General features: G+C 44.3%; 1 protein-coding gene across 31 annotated transcripts in view; it reads right to left on the minus strand.

The window, feature by feature from the left end:
* The window catches only part of adgrl2a (adhesion G protein-coupled receptor L2a), a 485,081-nt gene that overhangs the window by 115,960 nt on the left and 350,247 nt on the right, over positions 1-18,874 (minus strand). For all 31 annotated transcript variants that reach the window (XM_043698637.1, XM_043698647.1, XM_043698657.1 and 28 more), the window contains one exon: positions 5,724-6,023. In XM_043698637.1, coding sequence (XP_043554572.1) covers positions 5,724-6,023 — 300 coding nt within the window. The remainder of the gene's footprint in view (positions 1-5,723; positions 6,024-18,874) is intronic.

Genomic DNA, 18,874 nt, shown 5'->3' on the forward strand with positions numbered 1-18,874 from the left:
TAATCCATTCAATACAAAAAACAAGCCAAGTTCTTCACAGCCAATAACATATTTATGAAACCAAAACAGAAGTTGCTGGACAAGCTCCGCAGGTCTGGCAGCATCTATGAAGAGAAATCAGAGATAATATTTTGGGTCTGGCAACCCTTCCTCAGAACATACGTGTGAAATCGAGCCACTGTTGCAATGCTGCTGCCATATTTTTGCAGGCAAATGCAGCAGACACGTTGTGCACAGCAAGATCCCATAAAGAGTACTAAACGACCAGATGATCTGCCATTGCTGATATGCTAGGATGCCTCTTGAGAAGACTCTGGAAATATATGAACATTGGGAGTAAAAGATAAAGTCACCATAGTTCTGCATTCTCTCATCATGGAGAGGCTATTGCAGGTGGTTTAACCTGACGGTTATCATGCCTCAGACAAAGGGAGAGGTTGAGCAGGCAAGTCCTTTGTGATAACCCTCAGCCTGTGTGGGAATTGAACCCATGCTATTAGCTTCATTCCGCATTACAAACAGCTAATAGCCAACTGAGTCAACTGACCCCTATTTTGCCAAGTTACATCAAGAACAGTCATATTTTGAATTGTAGATTGTTAGCTCATACACTGGGCGAGTTATGCCATCCCCTCTCACCTTGTTTAGTCAGATAACGAACTACACTGACTCCCCAAATATAACACATGATCAAATACTCATAACAGCATGCTCTTCTTGTCAACCATCGTGAGTTACTGTGCCCAGACTTGTCATGGGCATTATCTTTGCAGATTTGCTACTGCATACATATGTCCCCTATCTCAACAGAGGTGCTGTGTGCCTCACCTAAACAGAGGGATTATGGGGACTGAATCATAACTGCATATCTCAGTCTGAATGTCCCGACTCTAACTGAGTTCCATTTGAAGTTGCACTTGTTTAGCTCACTATAATAATACCATGAGAGATCAACAATGTTTCATTTTGTTTTTAAAGACTGTTTTGTTGGAATTCCACCTATTGTATCACTCGATGCATTCAGGAGGGGACTGGGAGATTACTTGGACTGAAATAATTTGCAAGGATGCGGGGTAAAAAGCAGGAGATTGGCATCGCTTCAAGATGTTCACTTCATGATGGGCTGAATGGCTTCCTGTGCCATAGCATTTCTGTGTCCATCCTAATTGGAACAGATGCTCTAAGAGCAGTTCAAATATTATGTACAGCATTGTTGGAGAGGCAGTGACAAACGTGTTGAAATGGGATTTTTTTGGACGAATAATTGGAGTTGGAGATTGTAAAATACAATCCGTGATCCCAAGGACTGCACTTGGACGCATTCCACAATGATCTCCGAGCGTGAAAATGCTTCTTTGTGCTTACTGTGGTCGAATTCTGTCCGGCACCATATCTCCATGAGCTTACTGCTACCTCCCACTGTTAAGCTCTTGTGATCAGCCTCATGCATGTCAGACACTCTCAGTCATGTGCAGCGTAAAGGCTGGATTGGGCCTGTGGTGCTGAATATTCTGTTTGCCATGCTGTCAAAGCTAAGCAACAGAAGAACCACAATCCACAGCAGTAGATTGGGAGGGTTGTATTTCAGATCTACGTTTAAAACATATTTCACAGGTGTCTCTGGCACCATATATTGCTTGTCTGCAATCAACCTTGAGAAGATTGTAATGGTGGCAGCCATCTTTAATTGCCACAGTCCTTGTAGTTTCTGTAGCGAGATGGGAGAGAAAGAGCAAAGAGAGAGAGAGAGTGAGAGAGTGATAGAGAGAGAGAGAGAGAGAGACTCGACACTTTACAACAAGGGAGGCATGGTGGTTCAGTAGTTAGCACTGCTGCCTCACAGCACAAAGGACCTGGATTTGATTCCAGCCTCATGTGACTGTCTGTGAGGAGTTTGCACATTCTCCCCGTGTCTGCATGGGTTTCCTCCGTGTGCTCCAGCTTCCTCCCACCGTCCAAAGATGTGCAGGTTAGGTTGATTGTCCATGCTAAATTGCCCCATAGTGTCCAGAGATGTGCAGGTTAGGTGGATCAGTCATGGGAATTGCAAGGTTACAAGAATAGGGTGCATCTGATTGGGATGCTCTTCAGTTCGTCGGTGTTCTTCAGATGGTTGGTGTGGACTCCATGGGCTGAATGGCCTGCTTCCACACTTCAGGAATTCAATGAGATGAGGAGGAGTTTCTTCCCTCAGAGGGTTATTAAATCTGTTACAATCTTCACCACAGAGGGATATTGAGGCTGGGTTGTTCAGTATATTCAAGGCTGACATAGATTCCCCACCAATAGGGGGATCATGGGTTATGGGAAAAAGGCAGGAACGTGGAGTTGAGGATTATCAGTTCATCCCATGGTCTTGTTGTTGGAGCAGACTCACTGAAGCTGAATGGCCTACCTCTAGCTCTTGTGTCTTCCAGTATAAATTTGGATCCATTCAATGGAACCTGGAAAATCAGGGGGCAATTGAAGATGCTGGTGACAGACTCCACTGTGCCTGGGCGAAAATGAGTACTACAGATGCTGGAGATTAGAGTCAAGAGTGTGGTGCTGGAAAAGCACAGCAGGTCAGGCAGCGTTCGAGGAGCAGGAGAATTGACGTTTCGGGCAAAAGCCCTTCATCAGGAAGGGCTGATGAAGGGCCTTTGCCTGAAACGTCGATTCTCCTGCTCCTCGGATGCTGGCTGACCTGCTGTGCTTTTCCAGCACCTCATTCTTGACTCCACTGTGCCTGGGCAGATTGTAGTCATAGTGCTGACATTTAAAGTAACTTGAAGAATTAAAATGAAGGAAGAGGGGTAGAAATAATCTCCTCACACAGTGGATGGTCACAATGCAAAATTCTCTCCCACAACCTGTTGCTGAAGCAGAGTGCATTACGTCTTTGGAAAGGGATTTATGAATGCTTATTTGAAAGAAAGTATTAATGTTTATGGGGAGTGATGAGCAGAGTAAGGTTGGACAAGGTGATTGAGGAAAGACTTGCTGGGCCACACAAACTCTGAGAGAAATTTTCCCATTCTGGATCCCACTCAGAAGGAACAGGCGAAATTTTAAAAAACAAGCTTCATGAAAGGTGTAGAAAAAGAATTAATATTCACTTCAGGGTTGCTAATAGTCTGTTTAATGTGCTTTTTAAAATTTTCTTTCACAACAAAGGGTGCTAGTCCATTTAATTTGAAATAACAGGGTTGTGTGTGAACATGTTAACGTACTTGTTAAAAGCACTGTAGCATTATTGACTGATGAATCAAGGGGGTCAGTGGTCATTTACAAAAAAGACTGAGGATGGTTTCAATAGAACTCTAAATGGCATAACCCTTTGAAGCATTAACATGCAGAGAGGGTACAGGTCCATGGTTACCTGAAAGTGGCACCACAGGTAGGTAAGATGATCAAGAAGGTTTCTAGCATGTGTGCCTTCTTTGTGTATAAAAATTAGCAAGTCATGTTGCAGCTGTGTAGACCACATTTGGAATATTGTGTACAGTAGTTCTCACACTACCAGAAGGATGTGGAGGCTGTGGAGAAACGTTTTACCAGGATGTTTCCTGGTTTGGAAGCTATTAGCTATGAGGAGAGATTGGACAAACTTAGCTTGTTTTCACTTGAATGTGGGAGGCTGAGGGAGTGACCTGATTGAAGTTTACAAAATGACGAGAGTCACAGTTAGAATGGATCATCTGAGTTTTTTTTACCCAGGGTAGATATGTCAATTACCAGTGGGATAGGTTTAAAGTAAAAGGGGATAAGTTTAAAGGAGATGTGAGAGGCAATTTTTTTTATACAGAGGGTGGTAAGTGACTGGAATGCATTGCCAGTGGAGATGGTGGAGATAGATACAATAGCAACATTTAAGGAAAATCTTGACAGATATCTGACGAGGCAGGAATTAGAGGATTATGGCTAGTGTAGAGGCAGAAGAGTTTTAATGGAGAAAGGCACAGGGTTGGTGGGCCAAAGGGATTGCTTTCGTGCAAATGTCATTTAATGAGATGTGGTGGGCATCTCTGGAAGAGTCAGCACCCATCAGTAACTGAACTGCATCGCTTGCTCAGGCATTGCGGAGGGCAGTTCATCATCAATAACATCAAGCAGGAATCATATGTAGGCCAGATTATATTGCCTTCCCTTAGTTTTATTGTCATCCTTAGCAAGATTAGTTTTCAATTCCAGAAATATTCATCTACGTTCCACCCATTACCATAGTGAGATTCATATCCATAGTATCATTTGAGCATTAGCCTGTGGGATGGTTCAGTGGTTCGATTCCAGCCTTGGGCAACTGTCTGTGTGGAGTTTACACATTCTTCCCGTGTCTGTGTGGAGTTTACACATTCTCCCCGTGTCTGTGTGGGTTTCATCCAAGTGCTCTGGTTTCCTTCAAAGATGTGCAGATTAGAGTGGATTGGCCATGGGAAATGGCTCATGGTGTCCAAGGATGTGCAGGCGAGGGAGGTTAGCCATGGCAACTGAAGGGGTTTAGAAAAAGGGCAGGGCTCTGGGTCTCAGTGGGATGCTCTTCGAAAGGTCGGTGTGGATAATGGGCAGAATGGCCTGCTTTTACGTTGCAGGGATCCTATAATTCCCATGGTGCTAGAGACTCCCTTATTGGTAGGGATACTCCTTCAGTCCATAAAATAGGAATGCAAATTAATTAAAGTTGACTTCTACACGTGAGACAACAGGAGCAGAAGCCCATTGAGTCAGCTCTGATATTCAATGAGACCATGGTTGATCTGATAACCCCCGCATCCACTTTCCTGTCTTTTCCCCATCACCCTTGATTCCCTCACTGATTAAAAATCTGTCAGTCTCAGCCTTGGACATATTTACCCAGCCTGTGCAGTAAAGTGTTCCACAGACCAATGAACCTCAGACAAGGAATTCCTCCTTATCTCTTTATTAAATACGTGATCTCACATTCTGAGATTGTGGCCTCTGTCCGAGAGTATCACGTAAGGGGAAATAACCTCTCTGCATCTTCCCTCTCAAGACCTCTCAGAATCTGGAATACAGAACAACCTCGATTATCCAAACATCAATTATCCAAATTTAGGATTATACGAACGAGCTCTCAAGGTCACGTAAACACGCTATGCATTATCAGAACAATCCGTTATCCAAACTCTCAGTTATCCGAACAAAATACTCCCCGTCTGTCTTGTTTTGATAATCAAGGTTGTCCTGTATTTGTACGGCTATTAGGGTCATGTGCCCACAGCAAGAAAGCAGAAATGTCCTAACATTCTGACTGACTGCCCCCCTAGACATTAAAAACTTGAAGATCACATGGTCAGTTGCAACATCCATTAATTATTTCATCCATGCAATAGTATTCAGGGTTTTGAGAAAGTGGACTGATCTATTGAAGTTCCTTGAGGAAGTAACGTATTGTGGATGAAGGCAACCTGGTGAGTGAACTGTATTTAGATTTCCAGAAGGTCTTTGATAAGGTAATTGCAGGAAGTAAAAGCTCATGGTTTTCAGAGGGTTGGTGTAGTCTTGATGGGCTGAATCTTTCTGCACTGTCGTGATTTGATTCCTCACCTCTTCATGTATCTAGCAAGCTCACTTCCTCTGTAAATCCAGGGCCTGAACATGATGGGTGCCATTGAACATAACCTACCAACAAAGGATTGCCCATTCTGATTCTGCCACAATTTATACTGAGTACTTTCCAACCGTTCATATACAACAGAGACAATGAGGTAAAGCACGCTTACCACGAGTGCCTTTAGGACATGGGCGCTCCACCAAGAGTCCTTGCTGGGTCTGAGGCCAGCCTATTTCCCGGGCATGTGTCGCCCCACAGAATCTCTCCGGGACTGGGAGGAAACTGGACACTGTCGGCGTTTTCGTCCCGACATCGGGGAGCCCCAGTTTGGGCCCACGGCTGCCCTCCTTGGTGCCCACTGCCAGAGTGGTAGTGGTGGGTGCTCTCTCCATGGTCGTCGAGGTTGTGGTTGCCAGCGTGGTCTTCATGCCAGTAGTCACCAAGGATGTGGTCTCGATGGTGGTAGGTTCTGCAAGACAAGTCAACACAGTGAGACCAAACGTGCTTCTCCACACCTTGTATGCGTGGATCTAGGGAGGAAAAAATGCAGAAACTAGAGCAGGCTATTGAGCACCATTCAGTTAGCGCTTACTGTTAATTGGATAAAGGTCATAGAATAGGAGGCCATTCAGTCTACTATAACTGTGCTAACTCTCAGCAAGAAATATCAGCTGCTTCCATTCCCCTCCCCATCCTCTGTCACTGTGAATTTCTTCACCCCCCACCCCCCCCCCAACCCCTTTTTCTGGTGCTTAATCAATTCACTTTGGACAACCGCAATTGGATCTGCCTCCACCATGCTTCCTGGCAGCAGATTCCTGAGGGTAATCACTCAGAAATTTTCTCCTCCTGTGGCTGTTTGTTCTTTTGCTAATCGCGTTCCAAAGTTCTTTCATTGGTGACCCTTCTGTCACTGGGCACTGTCTACCCTGTCACTGGGCACACTCTACCCTGTCACTGGGGACAGTCTACCCTGTCACTGGGCACACTGTACCCTGTCACTGGGCACACTGTACCCTGTCACTGGGCACTGTCTACCCTGTCACTGGGGACAGTCTACCCTGTCACTGGGCACACTGTATCCTGTCACTGGGCACTGTCTACCCTGTAACTGGGGACAGTCTACCTTGCCTGGAATCCTCACGAATTTGAACGCCTCAACGAAATCTCCTATCAACTTTCTCTTCTCCACTGGGAACAGTCCCAATCCTCTTGAATCTGTCATGCAGCTGAAGTTCCCATTTTCTACAGTTATTTTCTGTATATCCCCTCCAAATCTTGCAGACAACTTCATAATGAGTGGTGTCCGGAATCAGACACAATGCTCCAGCGAAGTCTGAGGCATACCAACCTTCTACAAATGTTCATCTAATTTTCCAAGGCTCTATTTATTCAGCCCAGTTCACTGTACATCTTTTTAACTCCTTCTTCAACTGTGCTGCCCGCTTCAGTGATTTGCAAGTCTCAGATCTCTAGGCCCCTTCATTTCCTCTTGAACTGTTCCCTTTAGTTTATACTACGTCCTCTCATTTCCTCCCAGCACAGTTCATCTGCCTAGGGTCCAAATACTTTTGCTTAACAAAAATACGATGAATCTTTGGATCAGAAGTAGGCCATTAAGGCCATCAAATCTGGTCTGCTACTCCATGAGATCATGGTTAATCTGATAAATCTCAACTCCACTTCCCAGCCTTTTCCCCATGACCCTTGACTCCCTCCTTGGTTACAAATCTGGCTACCTCAGCTTGAATACTTAACAACCCAGTCTTGACCATGAGACCCAGGAGCAAAATTCAGCCATTCGGCCCATTGAGTCTGCTCTACCATTTGACAGCTGTCCATTGTAAAGAATTTCACAGATTCGCTACCCTCTCAGGGAAGAGATTCCTCCTCATCACTATTCCAAATGGGCAACCCATTACTCTGTGATGATGCCTCGTCCTCAACAGCCCCTCAAGCAATCTGTCCCAACTACTCTGTCAAGCTCCCTAAGAATCTTGCATCTTTCAGTAAGTTCTGAACTCTGATGATTACAGGCCCAACTTACTCAATCCCCTCCTCAGAAGACAGTCCCTCCACACCCAGGATCAATATGTAACAATTTCAGCTTTGAGATTTCAAATGACTAGTGCCCTTAGCCATACCAGACTCCACAGCTATTTTGGAGGGAGACAGTGAGGTCTGCAGATGCTGGAGAACAGAGTTGAGAGTGTGTTGCCGGAAAAGCGCAGCAGGTCAGGCAGCATCCGAGGAGCAGGAAAATCGACGTTTCGGGCATAAGCCCTTCATCAGGAATTTTGGAGGGTCAAGTGTTTAAGAATATACACCAATTCTTCCCATGAAGAGGTGTATCCTTACATCACTGCTGAATGCAGTTTTACAAACATGCAAGAAAAAGCGTGAAGTAGGCAGCATTTATTGCCCATCCCTAATTGTCCAGAGGGCAGTTTAGAGTTAACCACATTGCTGTGGGTCTGGAGTCACATGTAGGCCAGACCAGGTAAAGATGACAGACTTCCTTCCTGATAGGACATTAGTGAACCAGGTGAGTTTTTGCAATATTCAACAATGATTCATGGTCATCATCAGACTCTTAATTCCAGATTTTTGTTGAATTTAAAACTCCACCATGGTGGGATTTGCACCCAGCGCCCACACACCCTCCCTCACCTCTATCCAAGGCCCTAAAGGAGCCTTCCACATCCATCAAGGTTTTACCTGCACATCCACTAATATCATTTATTGTATCCGTTGCTCCTGATGCGGTCTCCTCTACATTGGGGAGACTGGGCGCCTCCTAGCAGACCGCTTTAGGGAACATCTCCGGGACATCCGCACCAATCAACCACATCACCCTGTGGCCCAACATTTCAACTCCCCCTCCCACTCTGCCGAGGACATGGAGGTCCTGGGCCTCCTTCACCGCCACTCCCTCAATACCAGACGCCTGGAAGAAGAACGCCTCATGCTACTTTCTCCCACCCCCACCCTCCTCTAGCTTATCTCTCCACGCTTCAGGCTCTCTGCCTTTATTCCTGATGAAGGGCTTTTGCCCGAAACGTCGATTTCGCTGTTCCTTGGATGCTGCCTGACCTGCTGAGCTCTTCCAGCACCACTAATCCAGAATCTGATTTCCAGCATCTGCAGTCATTGTTTTTACTAGGTCCCCAGGATCTACCCTGGAATTCCAAAGACTCTCAACCCTCTGAGAGAGAAAAAAAAAAATTCATCATTGTTTTAGATTTTTAAATGATGATCCCCTAGAGCTAGATCCTCCCACACATAACCCTCTTGTTCTGGACTCCCCCTTTCCAGTAAACAGCCTCTTTCTTCTCACCCTCAAATCTGTTAATTGTCTTAAACATCTCAATTAGACCAGTCCTTCATTTCCTACATTCAAGGGAATATTAGGCCTGTCTGTACAAGTTAACTCATAAACATATATATTAAAAGAAAAGTATTCAACAAGTAAATATTATTTGCTTTTAACAGCAAAGGGATTATGACTCATATTCGGCTTAAATGTGATTGAAGGCCTTTCTACTTGTAGTCACTACACACATTGAGTGTGGATCAAAACAGTCATTACACTTCTGCCAGCAATAAGCAATGTGAAAATTAAAGAATGCGTGGCTGGGAAATGTACAGTACTTGAGAAGCTTTCAATTTACATCATGTTTCAGTAACTTAACGCCGAGCCTTCCAGAAAAATAATTAATGTAACATCTTGCACCCACCCCCCTGCAGTCAAGAGTTGGTGAGCAAAGCTGATTAAATTTTCAAAGAACCCTTCTCATATTCTCACAGTCGGAGAATTCCCTGGCTTTCTAGCGAATCCCCCTTGAAGTGCAAGGCTGTCGAATGATTCCGATCGCAGCAACACGATATAATCGAAGACCCATCGAAAAGTAGCCTGGGTGTGTTGTCGATAGGTGTGCTGATAATCTCAGCTTGCTGCATCCTCTAATAAATACCGGGCAGCTTTGCAAATATGTTCTGCCACATGAGACCATCACAGCAATTGTCATCCAGATTTTCAGCAGAAGAATTTTTTTTTACCCCCTTTCATTTATTTACTCAGATGTTCCCAGCAGACAGCACCAATGTGAATTCTCTTGACCCACCTCACCCTATCAAAATACCCTGATATTTCTTTCTCCTGCCTCTGTTTATTTGGTTACTCCTTAAATCTGTCAACTACATTACTGCAAGAGGTGATGGCCTAGTGGCATTATTACTAAACGAGGTAATGTCTTGGGGATAGCAGGTTCAAGTCCTGCTATGCCAAATATTGGCATTAATGCAACTGTGGAATGGAACAGTCTAATGGTAAACACTGTCAGGGGAAAACCCATCTGGTTTTTAAAGTAATGTTAGAAAAGGAAATCTACTGTCCACACACAAAGGGCAATAGACACTTGGAAATCTCTTCGACAAACAGCAGGTGAAAGAGGATCAGTTGCTAACTTTAAGTCTGAGATAAATAAATGCTTTGTTGAGCAAAAGTATGAAGGGATATGGGGCAAAGGCAAGTATATGGAGTTCAGTCACAGATCAGCCCTGATCTCATTGAATGATGGAACGGATTTGAGGGGCTGAGTGGCCTCCTACTATTCCTATGTTGTCCTTACCAGGGACTGCAAAGCAATGTGTTTGCCTATTAACTACAGTCTGACCACAACGGCTGAGCTGACCAGCGATGCTCACCCATGTCAGATGAATACATTTCAAAAGGATAATCTTATCTACACTCTGTGGTAATGAATGTCACATCCTCATGGATTTGTGAATGGATTTATTAGTGACTAACTTTGATTTGTGTCGCTGAGTTTAGATTTCTCCGTAAGATGTCTTTATACCTTTTTCATAAAGGCAAAACACTGCAGATGTCGGAGATCTGAAATAAAACAAGAAGTTGCTGGAGAAACTCAGCAGATCCGGTAGCATCTGGGGAGAGAGAAACAGAGTTAACGTTTGTTGTCCACTATGAGTGCTCCTCAAGGGGATGAAATGTCTTTCAACATGTTTATGATTTTGCAGCATTCTGTTGGGTCACCCAATATTCGGCTTCACCTAATTTCTTTTCCAGAGTAGTTGTAACTTCTATTTTACAATCCTCCTTTGCCTCTTTTTCCCAATGCTTCTGTAACACCTCTTTTGTTATGTGGAGATCAGGGTGACACACAGTACTCTGTGTGTGGACTCAAGGTTTAATACACTTTTAACACAAACTTTCTCTGACTTTATTCCTCTCGAGAAGTGCACCTGCGTGTGCTTTGCATTTCGTATGGCTTTGATGTGATAACACAGGATCTTATTCAAAGACATACAGTGTGGAAACAGGCCATTCGACTCATCGAGTCCATGCCTGCCCTCCAAGCAGCATCTTGCTCAATCCCTGTAACCCTGCATTTCATTTCCCATGGCTAATCCACCTCGCCTGTACATCTTTAGATTGTGGGAGGAAACCGGAGTACCTGGAGGTAAACCCATGCAGACACGGGGAGAACGCACAAACTCCACACAGACAGTCACCTGAGGATGGAATCAAACCCAGGTCTTTGGCACTGTGAGGCAGCAGTACTAACCACTGAGCCACTGTGCCACTCCTCTCAAGCTGTGTTGCTATATTTAATGATATACCTATTTGAATCTCTGTGATCTGCCACTTTCACATTTCATAACTCTAATTTATAGTTCGGACAACTGACATTAGTGCCCGGACTGGCAGACCCATAGGTTGTGGGTGAGAGACAGAAGACCTATGGACACTGTTAAGTGCGGTCATCAGAGACAGAGAGAGAAAACCACTCCATTAGCTGCACTTACGCGGTGCAAGTATTTTTCAGCGAAGAGGGATTTCAATTGCTCAAAGGGTCTACAAATTTGGCACTTGGTCAACACTAGGTTATCGCTGTGTCCTCAAGAACAGATTTCTTCCCTGTCCACTTATCCACCAGATGGTTCCACTACAATCTTTATAAATGACCACACTTCAGGACTAGGTGGAGTTCTGTATCTTTAGGAATGCCTTAGAAGTGTGCGTCAGGATGTGTTAAGAGTTCACCACTGATAGGAATACCAAACAGTAGAACAACTAGATTACTTTTCTCAGAGAACAGAAGATTGAGCAGGCATTAGAATTATGAAGTGCTTTGATAAAAGTACTTCCACAGGGAAAGAGTGAATGACGAAAAACTGTTAATTGTATATTAATTGAGTGTTGAATGTTTTACAACTATGGGCATTGACAGAACATTTACTTGTGCACTGACATACAAATGCTGACTGATACCCTGGTGGTTTGAACATAGAGCTGCCTGCCTGTAATATCTACCTCTGGAAATAAAAGCTTTTAAAGAGTGGCAAGATTAACTCATTGTATGCCTAATTCCTCACCTCAGTTTGCACCTGTATCCACACTCCATTCAGTGCCTGTGTCCTCACTTCACCCTGTGCCTATATCCTCATCTCATTGTGGACATATTTCTTCAACTCATACTATGCCTGTACTCATACCCCATTCTCCACCTGTATCCACGCCTTATTCCTTGCTTGTTTCCTCACCTCATCCTCCACCTGTATGCACACTGCAGTCTTTTGCCTGTATCCTCACCCCATTCTACATCTGTTTCCACACCTATTTCCCTAGTTCATTCTACCTTATCCTGTGCTTGTTTCCACACCTCTTTCTAAGCATGTGGCATGACTTCAATTGGCTCCACTACTGGTTTGTAATATAGATTGACACCAACAATGTGGTTTCAATTCCCACAATGCTGAGGTTACCATGAAGATCCTTCCTTCTCAACACTTTCCCTCCCCTGATGTGACTCTCCAGTTAAACACCCCCAAGTTATCTCTGTCTCACAAGTGAGCAGCCCTGTGATCCAGTAGGACTATGAGAACTTTACCAATCACTTGTCCTCGCTTTTTGCCTATTCCTCTGCAGCGAAATGTCTTCCTTCAGCTGAATTTGCTTTCTCAATGATCCCCCCACCCTTGGACGAACAGCCCAGATCCCTCGCCATTCAATCATCCTCCACCTCACCCCAGTTCCTGTCCTTCACGTACAACCTTGGAGAATCTGCATGGAGATTGTTGAACCATGTGAGGCATTACAGCCAAATAGTGATCTTCTCTTCACTAGCCATTTCCAGACAGCAATCCAGAGGGGATACCTTGGGTGATCAGCAATGAGAGGGTGACAAAGTCAGACCCTCTTCCTCAGCGGCTGTGTTTGATGCCAGGACGTCAAGCGCGAACCACAAAGCCATTTTGCCGGGTCTTAATTGCTTCTTAGCAAAGCAGAAACACACAGACTACTCCCTTGCTCTGAAGTTGTTGCTTGGCTCAACATTGCAAGCTTGACATTTTAATAGCTTTTCTTCTGTTACCGTGGCAACCTGCTTGTTGCTAGCCAGGCTAATTTCCCCGCATTATCTATTGACTAGGACTGGCGGACTGATAATCCACCAGACATAGAAGTCTGCTCCCATTGGTTCTAATCATTGCAACTGCAATAGAATCCTTCAACCAGAACATGAACCATCTTAATTTGTCCGCTTTTCAAAGGCCGAGTATAAAAGGGCGACTGATGTCGCACTTATTTCTGCATGGTTGGTACTGTCATCCTGCCACTATCAGACATCTCAAACACCAGAAATAAATGGAGCCTTCAACACATGTCTATGCTTTTTATTAAAAGGGCTTCTTCCCTCCAATGTTAGCACCAGAGTTCCACATTGAAGCAGAGGCTGATGTTTTACATCATATCAATCCCTTCAAACAACCCACTCCTTCTTTCTTGCTGTTCTCCTGAAAGCCCTTGTAAGTTGCCCTTTGATTAAAAAACACAACCCATCTTTTCAGGCAGGGAACTTTATTTTTTTGACTTTCAGAGCAGTTAAAGTGCAGAAAAAAAATGCCATCAGGAAGTCAAAATAATTGTCACTGAATCAGTTCTGGCCGAGCAAGGTTGGACTTATTAAAGCTATCATAAAGTATTATACAGTCTGTATTTCAAACTCTCTTGAGCTAATTAGCAGATCTTTACTACAATAAAGTTACATTGAGAGCGTAGACTAAGCTGCCAACTAAGCTGATAATATGCAATATTATCTCTTTAGTGGGTCATAGTTGAAGCATAATGGCTTGCCGATTTACAACAGAGCTGAGGAAACCCTTGCTCCCTAACAGAGTCTTTGGAATTTCCTTCCTCAAAAGGCATTTGATGCAGAATCTTTAAATATTCTGAAGTCAGAGGGAGATAGATTAGAGTCATAAAGTCACAGAGATGTACAGCATGGAAACAGACCCTTCGGTCCAACCCATCCATGCCGACCAGATATCCCAACCCAATCTAGTCCCACCTGCTAGCACCTGGCCCTTATCCCTCCAAACCCTTCCTATTCATTTACCTATCCAGATGCCTTTTAAATTTTGCAATTGTACCAGCCTTTACCACCTCCTCTGGTAGCTCATTCCGTACAAGCACCACTCTCTGTGTGAAAAAGTTGCCCCTTAGGTTTCTTTTATATCTTTCCCTTCTCACCCTAAACCTGTGCCCTCTAGTTCTGGACTCCCCCACCCGAGTGAAAAGACCTTACCTATGTACCCGATCCATGCCCCTTATGATTTTGTAAACCTCTATCATGTCACCCCTCAGCTTCCGATTCTCCAGGGAAAACAGTCCCAGCCTGTTCAGCCTCTCCCTCTCGCTCAAATCCTCCAACCTTGGCAACATCCTTATGAATCTTTTCTGAACCCTTTCAGGTTTTACAACATCTTTCTGATAGGAAGGAGACCAGAATGGCAAGCAATATTCCAAATGTGGCCTAACCTATGTCCTCTACAGCCACAACATGGCCTCCGAACTCCTGTACTCAATACTCTGACTAATAAAGGCAAGCATACCAAACATCTTCTTCACTATCCTATCTACCTGAGGCTCTACTTTCAAGGAACTATGAACCTACACTCCAAGGTCTCTTTGTTCAGCAACACTCCCCAGGATATTATGATTAAGTGAATATGTCCTGCTCTAACTTGCTTTTCCAAAATGCAGCACCTCGCATTTATCTCAATTAAACTCCATCTGCCACTCCTCAGCCCATTGACCCATCCTGTTGTAATCTGAGGTAACCCTCTTCACTGTCCACTACACCTCCAATTTTGGTGTCATCTACAAACTTACTAACTGTACCTCCAATGTTCACATCCAAACTATTTATATAAATAATGAAAAGTGGTGGATCCAGCACCGATCCTTGTGGCACTCCACTGGCCTCATGCCTCCAGTCTGATTCTTGATGACTTAACGGGGATGAAAGATTATTGGGGATATGCAGAAATGAAAATTCGAAGTTAAAATTATCATTGACCTTTACGAATGGTGAGTTTGAAGGGCTAAGTGGCCACTCTTCACAGAACAGTGGGGAAGCATGCCATTTGCCCCGTTGAGTCCACACCAACCTCTGAAGAGCCACCCAGACCCACCCCATCCCTGCATTTCCCATGGCCAATCCACCAAACCTGCACATCTTTGGGAGGAACGAATGCAGATATGAGAAGAATGTGCCACCTGACGGTGGCAGACAGCCACCTGACGGTGGAATCGAACCTGGGTCCCCTGGCATCATGAGGCAGCAGTGCTAACCACCAAGGTGCCACTCTTGTCCCTTGTCAGTACGAACTTAGCACTCTGTCTTAGATTGGTGTGCTGGTATATTCAAAAAAGCCATGATGAGGAGGTGCCAGTGTTGGATTGGGGTGGACAAAGTTAAAAAGTCACATGACACCACGTTATAGTCCACCAGGTTTATTTGGAAGCACTAGCTTTTGAAGCGCTGCTCCTTCGTTAGGGCCAATTTCTGATGTTCTCCTTCAAAATGTCAGAAGTGAGAATGTGAAATTGTTGGGATGAATCGATGAAGTTTGCCAATGTCAAAGTAAAATTGCAATTGAGTCTGTGTAACTCTCAGGTTCAGTCCAAAAATAGCGTACTGAGCTCGTGGTTGTGACATGGCCTGGATAGTTAATCCCAAAACAGGAGTTCAAATCTCAACAAGCAACTTTATATTTAAGGAATCGAATAAATGAGGAATCAGAAATCTGAAACCCACAACCAAGTAACAACACAATTGTCATCAATCTCCAATCGATTCTGCAGAGATGCTGTTCTCACCTGGTCCGACCCATGGGTCACTCCAGATCTACCACAACGTGACTTATGCGACAAGCTCCTCTGAAATGTCCTAGCAAGATGCTCAATGGTCAAGAGATTAGTTCACCACCTCCTTCTCAGGGATAATAAATACTGCCTTTGCAAGTGATGTCCACAACCTCATGAGTGAATAGCAACAGCCACCATAGTGTCACTCTCTCATCAGGCAAAGGGTGAGAGACAATCCTTTGAGTTTCATCAAAGGATTACCACACCTCAAGCCAGGCTGTGAAGATGGGACCTCAGTCCATACCCACGTGAGAATTAATCCCGTGCTGTTAGCATTGCTGTATTGCAAACCAACCGTCCAGCCAACCGAGCTAACCAACAATCTCAGCACGCATCCTGCAGAAGATGGACATTTTGAAGTCAAAGTCATTTCAATCCCTATCTCCCTGCACCGTCATTTCTTATTATGCACTCGCCAGAGGAATGATCATCTGAGGTGTCTGATTTTCAGCTATCTGATTAATAATCTCGTACACTTAGTAAACAAGAAATCTATTCTCCCCTGAGACAACAGCAGAGGGCAAATCCATGAAGAAAGCTGAATTTCAATGACACATTTTATACACAGTAATTAATCAAAAATGCAATAAAAACTATCTTGCAATATCTTGCAAATGTTTCTAATCATCCTGGTCCTTTCTATCACTGTATTAACTGAACAGAATAGCTTGATTTAGATAATTAGCTTGAATTCCAGGGAAAAATAATATTTTAACTCGTCGACAAGCTTTTTTAAAAAAATTATAATGCCTGAAATTACCTATGAGAGAAATGAGACCTGAACCTGAAACTGGATTGAAAGGGTCCGACATTAAGAGATCATTCTGTCACAAGAATCATTTAAAGGCTAACATCCAAACACAATTTTCAATTTTTGGATTGCACTCCATATTCTCCACATTTAGAAAAATGTACTTGCACAGTTTACAGATAAAGACAGTGCAATGTGCTTCCATAAAATTATTCCAAACTTCCACAACCTTGTTGTTCTCCCCATTCAGCGGCAGCCACAGTCTTTCAGTATCCGTGATGGTTCAGTGGCAATTTGCATCAAATTCGTATTGATTTGAGCCATTTGAGCCATATTTATTTGCACATAAGAACAGGACGTTTCCATTCAGTCCTTCAAACCAGTCCATGTTATAGGTGAGACTGCAGGCCAATCTGTGCCTTAGCTCCAGTTTTTCAAATTCTCAAATGGCTTACTTGCCTAAAATGGTGGCCCAGTGATTAGCACTGCGGCCTCACAGCATCAGGGACCCAGGTTTGATTCCAGCCTCAGGTGACTGTCTGTGTTGAGTTTGCACATTCTCCCTGTGTCTGTGTGAGTTTCCTCCCACAGTCCAAAGATGTGTAGATTAGGGTGGATTGGCTGTGCTAAATTGTCCATAGCACCCAGGGATGTGCAGGCAAATTAGATTGACCATGGAAATATGCAGGGTTACAGGGATTCGGTGGGATACTTTGCGAGAGTGGGTGTGTCTGCTCCCACACTGTAAGGGTTCTATAACAGTCTTGGGGGAGGGGGAAAGCAGGTCCACATTTCCACAAGTCTCCTACCCTTCCATTCCCACCTCCTTTGAGGGTTTACAGGTTGTTCTGCAGATGCTGGAGATCAGAGCTGAAAATGTTTTGCTGGAAAAGCGCAGCAGGTCAGACAGCATCCAGGGAACAGGAGAATCGACGTTTCATTAACACGAATTGGCTATAATGTGATTGTTGAATTGTGGATGCTGTTTGGATAACATAAACTTTCTACTGAATGGGTATGGGGATTTTCTGTAGCAGAGGAGCACAACTGCCATGTTATACCAGAGAGACCTGTACTCAAAAATGGCCGAACCCGTCCATCTGATCACAAGTTCCCCTTCCAGTGTGAGGAAGTTTCCTGCAAATTTATGGGATGGAGTGGGAGATTGGCACAAGGTAATGTCTGAACAACTGCACAGATACAAAAAGCCCCCTTCTTGTGCTGTAAAACTTCTGGCATTCTGACCTTTGTATTGGATTTATTCCTGACAGTTGTATGCTGGTCACCCTTTGATTTGGACTGAAAATGTGTTGCTGGAAAAGCGCAGCAGGTCAGGCAGCATCCAGGGAACAGGAGGATCGACGTTTCTGGCATAACCCCTTCTTCAGGCTTATGCCTGAAACGTCGATTCTCCTGTTCCCTGGATGCTCCTGGACCTGCTGCGCTTTTCCAGCAAAACATTTTCAGCTCTGATCTCCAGCATCTGCAGACCTCACTTTCTCCTTTGATTTGGACTGCCCTACCAGGAGAACAATCTTCTCTACTCAAGATCAGCAAAGTATATCATAGACAATAGACAATAGGTGCAGGAGTAGGCCATTCTGCCCCTCGAGCCTGCACCACCATTCAATATGATCATGGCTGATCATGACAAACAAATAAACTGCAACACCGACAATGAGAAGCAGAACACCTTGCGCACTGTGAAAACCAGAACAAATGTCAATAAATGTTGGAAAATGGAGCAGATTAGTCATCAGGTAAGTTCAACTGACCATTTCAGGGTACGTCTCCTGAAGACCAGCTTAGATCTTGGTAGAAATCAAGGTAATGGACAAATCTATTAACTTTTCACTCAGAACCACCAGCACACCTCATTTTACCCTCCATTCTTCACTGTGTTTATCCCTACTGTGATTATTCAGGAAACCCGTTCGTTCTTCAATGTCTGGGTTTCTGTTTTTTTTGTACCATATGAAATCGGAGAAGAAACAGGCCATTGAGCCCATCAAGTGTGTTCTGACATCCAATGAAATTATCCTCAACCCTACTTTCCTGCCTTGCCCCAGAACCCTTCATTCCCTTACTGATTAAAAATCTGTCTCTCTCAGCCTTGACATACTTATCAATCCCACAGCTTCCAACCTCATAGTCCGGGAACCCCGCACTGCCCGGTTCTACCTCCTTCCCAAGATCCACAAGCCTGACCACCCTGGCCGACCCATTGTCTCAGCATGCTCCTACCCCACTGAACTCATCTCTACCGACCTCGACACTGTCCTATCCCCCCTAGTCCAGGAACTCCCCACATACGTCCGAGACACCACCCACGCCC

The sequence above is a fragment of the Chiloscyllium plagiosum genome, chromosome 11 (assembly GCF_004010195.1).
Source record: "Chiloscyllium plagiosum isolate BGI_BamShark_2017 chromosome 11, ASM401019v2, whole genome shotgun sequence".
Lineage (NCBI taxonomy): Eukaryota > Metazoa > Chordata > Chondrichthyes > Orectolobiformes > Hemiscylliidae > Chiloscyllium > Chiloscyllium plagiosum.